Here is an 8,496-nt window from a genome sequence, read left to right as displayed (position 1 = left end):
CTGAAGTGGCTACTTTTGCTATATATCGGAATATTGTTTCATGACCCTCAAAGTTAGCAACACAAGTCGTAGAGAAGGAAATCTTTTGCAACAGCACCGGGTTATATTAACGAAATACGTAAAACTATACTATACAATACGTTCTAAAAACATTATAGAATTTTTCTATATACGTATATATGAAATTCTAAAGCCTGAAGTGGCTACTTTTGCTATATATCGGAATATTGTTTCATGACCCTCAAAGTTAGCGACACACGTCGTAGAGAAGGAAATCTTTTTGCAACAGCATCGGGTTATATTAACGAAATACATAAAATTATACTATACAATACGTTCTAAAAACATCATAGAATTTTTCTATATACAAATATATGAAATTCTAAAGCATGAAGTGGCTACTTCCGCTACGTATCGGAGTACTGGCAACACTGTCCTGCGGCGGCCCAGCTGAGAAGGACGGCGACGACCAGACAACAACCGGCTGAAGTCAACAACAACAATGCTCTCCCGGCTAGCTCAGAGATCTTGTGAGTATCTTTCCGCCTCAGAAAATCGACCAATAACCCCGAGAACGTTTTAGGGACGGTGCCGCGGCCGAAATGCCCCCGGAAGTGGGCGAAAATTGGGGGGAGAACGTCCCGTTGCCGAGCCAGCAGACGACCACCTCAATGGCGAAGGTTGCCGATTGCGATGGCCGGTCTTTAGTTGTGACTTCGGCTTCAGATTTAGTCTTCTTATCGTTGAGTTCGACATCAGTTATTAAAATTAATAACTATCAAATGTTGTGTCGGGGAAGTTGTTAGAATAGCTAAAGGCCTGTTAGTCGGCTGACCTGTGTTGCTAAGCTTTTACGAATGTCGGTTAGTTTTTGATAATTTATTTTTATTACGGCAATTTCATTAAAATGAATAGATTTTTAATCAAATTGTATCGATGAGTTGTTTAAATAGCCCAGGTAAGGCCTATCCTATTACCATACCCTAGGCCTATGTTCGTTTTGCCGAGATGGCCTGAGATAGGCCTAGGTAAAATTGCTGTCGTATTTGGTTCCTTTTATGAAAGTGCAACGAATATTTGTTCGATGAAATACTCTAAGGCCATTTTAAAGCCCTTTAAATAACCTTGGAGTGTTTGAAAGCTTTTTAAGTAACCTAGGCCAAGGCCTATTGATAAAATTTTATTTCAAAGCTATTATAATAACCTAGGCCTATTGGTAAAAATTTATTTCAAAGCCTTTGAAATAACCTAGGCCTATTGGCAAAATTTTATTTCAAAGTCTTTGAAATAACCTAGGCCTATTGGCAAAATTTTATTTGAAAGCTTTTAAAATAACCTAGGCCTATTGGCAAAATTTTATTTCAAAGCCTTTGAAATAACCTAGGCCTATTGGTAGAATTTTATTTGAAAGCTTTTAAAATAACCTAGGCCTATTGGTAAAATTTTATTTGAAAGCTTTTAAAATAACCTAGGCCTATTGGCAAAATTTTATTTCAAAGCCTTTCAAATAACCTAGGCCTATTGGCAAAATTTTATTTGAAAGCCTTTAAAATAACCTAGGCCTATTGGCAAAATTTTATTTGAAAGCCTTTGAAATAACCTAGGCCTATTGGCAAAATTTTATTTGAAAGCCTTTGAAATAACCTAGGCCTATTGGTAGAATTTTATTTGAAAGCTTTTAAAATAACCTAGGCCTATTGCCTTTGAAATAACCTATTTGGTAAAATTGTATTTGAAAGCTTTTGAAATAACCTAGGCCTATAACCTGGTAGAATTTTATTTGAAAGCTTTTAAAATAACCTAAAATAACCTAGGCCTATTGGTAAAATTTTATTTGAAAGCCTTTGAAATAACCTAGGCCTATTGGCAAAATTGTATTTGAAAGCCCTTGAAATAACCTAGGCCTATTGGCAAAATTGTATTTGAAAGCTTTTAAAATAACCTAGGCCTATTGGCAAAATTTTATTTCAGAGCCTTTGAAATAACCTAGGCCTATGCTGGTATTGTCTTACCTTATAAGTCGCAATTTGATTAATTTTTTATTTATATTTGCGCTTAGCGTCTATGGGGTTCAAAATAACGAGAAGGAAAAATTCTTTTCAAAAACGTAGGTTACAACTTCATAACGTGTACTATAGGAAACTCATAAAATAATACCGGCCTATTGTTCCAGCCGACCCTAAGCCTAGTCCTGCGTCGCTAAGCTTTTGCTGTGATGGGATAGCATAGGCCTAGGCAATATTAGTGTCATTTGGTTAGTGTCTGGTTTATCTTGATGTAGGCAACCTTATTTACTAAAAAAATTTTTTTTTAGTCTCTCTGGAATGTCGTCGTAACCTACTGGAACCTACAGGTCGTTTTGATTTAGTGCAGCTTATAAGCCTAGGCTACCTGTAGGCCTGGTGATATTTTGAGGCAGTAATCGACTTGGGTTAGTTTACAGCTAACTTTGATGTGGAAAGCCCTATTTATGGAAGATTTAGGCTCTTTAGACTGTACAGGTCTTCATGACTTTGAGTGGCATAGGCCTGTAGGCCTAGTCATATTTTGGGTAAATGTAAAGGAGGAGGCTGCAGTAGGATGTTATTTAATAGTATAAATTATTTGGCTGTGAAATATAGAGAATGGTATTATATAATGCAGTGCAAGACATAATATAAGGGAGGAAGCTGTATGGTACAAAGATATCCTTTATATACATATATAACGTTAAGTATACCTTAGTTTAACCAGACCACTGAGCCGATTAACAGCTCTCCTAGGGCTGGCCCGAAGGATTAGACTTATTTTACGTGGCCAAGAACCAATTGGTTACTTAGCAACGGGACCTACAGCTTATTGTGGAGTCCGAACCACATTATAGCGAGAAATGAATTTCTGTCACCAGAAATAAATTCCTCTAATTCTTCAATGGGTGGCCGGAGACTCGAACTCGGGAACTCTACCGACTCGCCCAACGAGGAACTATATCTAGTTTTTTGGCTCGACGATATGGAAAAGGGTATGTATAATGCAGTCAGGTGAGATAATTTGAGAAAATTCCAGGGATAATAAGTCTGCCGTCTTATGCTTATCTTTTTACGTTAATCCCCGAGTGGCTGGTACTAAAAACGTACGGAAATGTCACAGGACGCGATTTTTAGTACCAGTCCCACTGGGATGAAAGTAAAAATATAAAAAAAAAATATGGTGAGTTTTTACACTTGTTTGGCTAAAAAATTGTATGAAAAATGATATATTCGTTTTGCATTTACCATATTTTGACTAAGTAGCCCAGTCACCTTTTGATTAGCTTTACATAGGGCTAGTTTGGGTAAAGTGGAAGGTAGGTAGTTTTGAGGGCTTGATCAGGCTCTTACACTACCCCCAAGCGGGAGCTTAGCCCATGTTTCTTAATTTCCGTGTTACTTCTGTTTAGGGGAGGGGGGCTGTTGCATAATTCTGAAACAGTCTAGCACATATTGATTATTTGTTTCCAAAATATGGGTGCCGCAGGTACACTTGCATTTTAGCTATGAAGTCCAATGCTGTCGTTCCTTATATATGTATCAGGTCTCCCCTTTGTGACTGTGATTGACTTATAACCATAGAAAAATAGACCAGAACTCCAAGTGACAATCTTGTTTCAGGCTTTGAGGTTGTAATTATTGTTTTTTGGCATTAAGAAGTTAATTATGTGATTATTTGACCTTATTTTATGGTTTTAACGGTACTGACAAAGAGTTTCTCATTTTCAGTGCAGGAGGCAAAGCCTGTGATTGTTGCAGTCAGGCCAACGAGTACAACTGCCGTGAACAAGAGCGCGGAACGCGACGAGGTCAACTTCCCGCGACGCGTTCGACCCATTGAGCCAGGCAAAGTCCGTCTGGGTTTCGTTCCTGAAGAATGGTTCAAGTTCTTCTATCCCAAGACTGGCGTGACTGGTAAGTTGCCTTTAAAGCTTTTCAAGTCTGTTTTTATAGGTATTGCCATACACTCGATGTTTTTATAGGTACAATAAACCCCCCCATATTTGCGGGTTAAAGTCCCAATTTTGATAGTTTAAACAAAAAAAAAAGTTATAAAAATGCTTATACCAGAGTATTTTAATAGTTTTATCATAAAAAGTGCATTTAGTCATGAAAATATGAAAATACAGTAATTAGTGAATATTTCTCGGTGAAAAATACTGCAAATGGGCGAATTTTCTGCGAATAATGGGTAGATACGTTCCACAGAGAAATCACGAATGGGGGAGTCCGCAAATAGTGAGATCGCGAATACGAGGGGTTTACTTTATTGCCAGACGCTCAGAGCGCTCATTGATACCTTTAATGTCAGTTTTCTGTGCATAATTTTTGTAACTGTGGAAGTGCTTTACCTCACTGATCCTTGTAGGGGTGGCAGTGCCATCAGTGCACGTCCCACAGTGCACTGTAGGCACTGCTGAAGGTTCTATGCAGTGTCCCTGTGGCCCCTAGCTGCAACCCCTTTCATTCCTTTTACCGTACCTCTGCACATATTCTCTCTCTCTTCCATCTTTGTACCTTCTAACAGTTTCGTAGTGCAACTGCGAAGTTTTCTTCCATTTACACATTTCAGACCTTTTTACTCTCAATATCCCTTTCAATGCTGAATGACCTCATAGGTCCCAGAGCCTTACCTTTGGGTTAGATTTCATATGCCATTCCCATTTATTAAATGAAACGAACAAAACAAAAGTTAATTAAGATATTAGATTTTGCCCAAAATACTCGAAGTAAATCATATTCCTAAATACAGAAATACCAGCATGATTTAGTATATTTAATTTTTCAGTTGTATCAAAAATTTAAAGTCATGTACTCTAGTTAGTCTTTTGACTGTATGCCGCGAACAATCTCCTATATATGAAGCTGTAGGTTCGTATATTAGAAAAAATACAAATTTTAATTTTTAATTTGTTATATGTTGAATATAAAAGGCACAATTCAGCAACTGCCTACTGCTGGAAAAAAAAGTAATTGGGTAGTTTTCTTTATTCTGAAATTATTAACTTTTAGCAGATAGCATCCTGGAAAGCTTTTACTTGTTGATTACCTGTCACAAGGTAAAAGTTTGAGATTACAGTATCTGTCAAAGAATAATGCTTTGTACAGAGAATACAGGACTGCCTTTGAGAGAGGTGACGTGCAAGTGTTTGGATAAGATTTGAATGATTTTTTTTTTATAGGTCCATACATGTTTGGAGTGGGATTAGGTACATTCCTCCTTTCCAAGGAGATTTACATCATGGAGCATGAGTTCTACACTGGCCTGTCTATCTTGCTGATGACAGTATATGCTGTCAAGAAGTTCGGCCCAGGCCTTGCTGCATATTTGGACAAGGAAATTGAGGTAAGGATTGTGTTCTTGTCCTTTCATGATAGGGTCCTTTGTTGAGTATTATACGTTAAGTATACCTTAGTTTAACCAGACCACTGAGCTGATTTACAGCTCTCCTAGTGCTGGCCCGAAGGACTAGATTTACTTTACATGGCTAAGAACCAACTGGTTACCTAGCAACAGGACCTACAGCGTATTGTAGAATCGGAACCACATTGTAGCCAGAAATGAATTTCTGTCACCAGAAATAAATTCCTCTAATTCTTCATTGGCCGGTCGGAGAATCAAACGCGGGCCCAGCAGAGTGCTAGCTGAGAACGATACCAACCCGTCCAATGAGGAACTACTTTGTTGAATATTATAGAAATCTGACGTGTGTACAGTATGAGTGCCCCAAATGGGGGCAGTGCCATCAGTGCACCTCATGCTGTGCACTGTAGACATTACTTAAGGTTCTTTTCAGCATCCTTTTGGCCCGTAGCTGCAACCCCTTTCATTCCTTTTACTGTAACTCCATTCATAATTTCATTCTTGCATCTTACTTTCCACTCTCTCCTAACGGTTGTTTCATGGTGCAACTGCAAGGTTTTCCTCCTCTTGTTAACTTTCAAACCTTTTTACTCTCAATTTCCCTTTTCAGCACTGAATAACCTTTGGCCAAAATGTTATATTTCGTTATTAAGCATGATTGTTATACATCTGGAGGGTGTAAAGCTCTGCTGATAACATCTTATACTTTTTGTAGGAGGTGGAAGGCAGCTGGGTAAATTACCGGACAAACAGCATAAAGAGCATCAAAGATGCCATTGAGGCAGAGAAGAAAGCCCAGTGGGAGGCAGAAGGACAGACTGTGCTCTTCGATGCCAAGCGCGAGAACGTGGCCCTTCAGTTGGAGGCTGCATACAGAGAAAGACTGGCCACTGTCCATGCTGAGGTAAGCTTAGAGTTTGTGTATAATATTAGTCATTGGCATTTTCTTGTTTATTTTTTCTTTTTGTGGAGAACAGGCCACTGTCCATGCTGAGGTAAGCTTAAATTTTATGCATATTAGTCATTGGCGTTTTCTTGTTTATGTTTTCTTTTTGTGGAGAACATTTTCATGCACTACTGTTCCTAAGCTGAAGATTTTAAAATTAATTTGGCATAGCTTCGTAGAATATTGAGAAAGAAGACGTATCATGACCAGAAATTTGTGGTAGAAATTAGTCTGAGTAGAGCAGTCTTAGTCAGAATGTTTATTGTGCAGAATTTACGGGGCTGTACATTAATTTGTAAGTTCTATGGCAAGAGATGAAGAATTGGCCCCCGAGCATTCATTATTTACCTTGCTAATTGGGTAGTACTTAGCATCCAGATGTTGTCCTCTGCTGCAAACTGCATTCATTACTTCAATAGAAGAAAGTTGGCTCTTATGGTACAACTTCCATGGTCATTTGATGCAGTTTCACTCCTTTGAGTATTTAATTATTTACCTTTCAGTTCTCGTTGCATTTTGATGAGCATTAATATCTGTTGTGAACAGTTTCTTTGTAGACATTCATTTTCTGTATGTGGTGCAAGTTTATGGAGGGAAATGGATGGTTTTAACATGAATATTACATTCTGTAGTCAAAATTAATTTCAGTGGGTGCCATGTCATTGATATATATATTTTTAAAATTTATTGGTGTACTCTATATTTAGGAAGAATAGGTTATTAGTCATTTTGCCTGAACAAGGGTTTTTATAGTTTTATTTAGTACTTAATTTGGGGATGAATATGAATATTTAACATAGGTGTTGGTAGAATATGATAAAGGAGGTTTTAATAATTCCTCAACAAGTCCACCCTTTAAAACTTTTTCTTGTACTTTGTTTAATTTTTTGTAGGAGTAGTTTTTCAGTGTTTGTGTAAGCATGTTTTGTGTTGTCATGTAAGAAAATCTGATTACTTGTAAAAGCACTGGTAGTCTTGTATATCTGCACGATATTTAAGTATTAAAGATTTGTTAGTCTCAGTTGTAAATTTCCTGAGAAGGGCCGGCACCTTGAAGATCGTATTAGTCGTTAATGACAAAAAAGATATTTTTTGCTTCGCAAGAAAAGGTGTCATTGCTGTCAGCTGTTGAATCCTCACAAGTCTGGCGTATTTCAGTGAAAGAGATCCTTTTGTCTCAAAAGTATGAAGCATGGTGAGGTGCCATGGTCTAGTCTTCAAACATATACTTATAAGAGCACAAGCTTTTAAGAAGCATTCAGAAGGAAGAGTATAACGTTCTTGAGCGAGAGATATCGCTCATGTCACTGAAATCAATCTTGTGGGAATTGCAGGTGAAGAAGAGGTTGGACTACCAGCTGGAGACCGCCAATGTCAAAACGCGCATTGAACAGAAGCACATGGTGGACTGGATTGTCAGCAGCGTGAAATCTTCCATCACCCCAGCCCAGGAAGCTGCCGCCCTCAAGCAGTGCTTCGCTGACCTCAAAGCTTTGGCACCCAAGGCTGCATAGAGGAAGGACCTTGTTGCAATAATGTTAAGCTGAGAGTTGAAGATTATTTTTATTCGGTTAATATTTCCCTGTAGGTGACTCAGATCTAGAAGTTTCAGGGATAAATTTTTGCTATCCCTTGTATAAAGGAACTTACGACCGGTGTCATTCCGTACCTATTACCGTAAGAGTTTCGTGTTGGGAAATATTGGTTTTCTAATGTGAAGTGGCTGTGTAGAGGTCATATGTAAATAAAAGATTTTCCAACTGAATTATTTTGGATTCGGATATCCTTTTTGATTTATGAATACAGATGATTTTTGAATGCATGACATTGCCAATTGTACTAAAAGGTGTTGGAATAGCATGAGAATTTTCATTTGCTAATGCAGGAGTATTGAACTCTTGTAGAGGGACATTTCAAGCTTAACACATTTCAAAACCCTTGTTGTTTTTCCTCTGTTGTTAAAAGGAAAATTTAACAGACTGTGCAACTAGAAAATTGCTTGGGTGAGGTAAAGAAACAGTACTTCAATGAAATGTGCTTGTCTTCACATGAGAGAGACCATAGCACCATGGGAACAGCAGAAGAAGGCAATAATGAAACTACTGGCTTGAAAGATGTCAAATGCCTAAACTTTGCACATTGCAGGAGCTCAGAATGTTTAGTGATGCACTGTGCAT

General features: G+C 38.0%; 1 protein-coding gene across 1 annotated transcript; it reads left to right on the top strand.

The window, feature by feature from the left end:
• The first annotated feature begins 378 nt into the window (after positions 1 to 378).
• On the top strand, positions 379 to 8,084 carry ATPsynB (ATP synthase subunit b, mitochondrial). The gene is made up of 5 exons (XM_067101046.1): positions 379 to 530; positions 3,738 to 3,923; positions 5,192 to 5,355; positions 6,089 to 6,277; positions 7,654 to 8,084. The coding sequence occupies exons 1-5, from the start codon at positions 503 to 505 to the stop codon at positions 7,831 to 7,833; spliced, it is 747 nt and encodes a 248-aa protein (XP_066957147.1). The 5' UTR covers positions 379 to 502; the 3' UTR covers positions 7,834 to 8,084.
• Positions 8,085 to 8,496: the final 412 nt, after the last annotated feature.

The sequence above is a fragment of the Macrobrachium rosenbergii genome, chromosome 56 (assembly GCF_040412425.1).
Source record: "Macrobrachium rosenbergii isolate ZJJX-2024 chromosome 56, ASM4041242v1, whole genome shotgun sequence".
Taxonomy (NCBI): Eukaryota; Metazoa; Arthropoda; class Malacostraca; order Decapoda; family Palaemonidae; genus Macrobrachium; species Macrobrachium rosenbergii.
This window is presented reverse-complemented; position numbering and strand designations above follow the sequence as displayed.

What these genes read in the sequence shown, in the direction of transcription:
- ATPsynB (XM_067101046.1), top strand. Translation starts at nt 503, where the DNA reads ATGCTCTCCCGGCTAGCTCAGAGATCTT. An exon ending in TCCCAAGACTGGCGTGACTG is followed by an intron (nt 3,924 to 5,191) that starts GTAAGTTGCCTT and finishes TTTTTTTTATAG; the next exon opens with GTCCATACATGTTTGGAGTG. An exon ending in ATTTGGACAAGGAAATTGAG is followed by an intron (nt 5,356 to 6,088) that starts GTAAGGATTGTG and finishes TACTTTTTGTAG; the next exon opens with GAGGTGGAAGGCAGCTGGGT.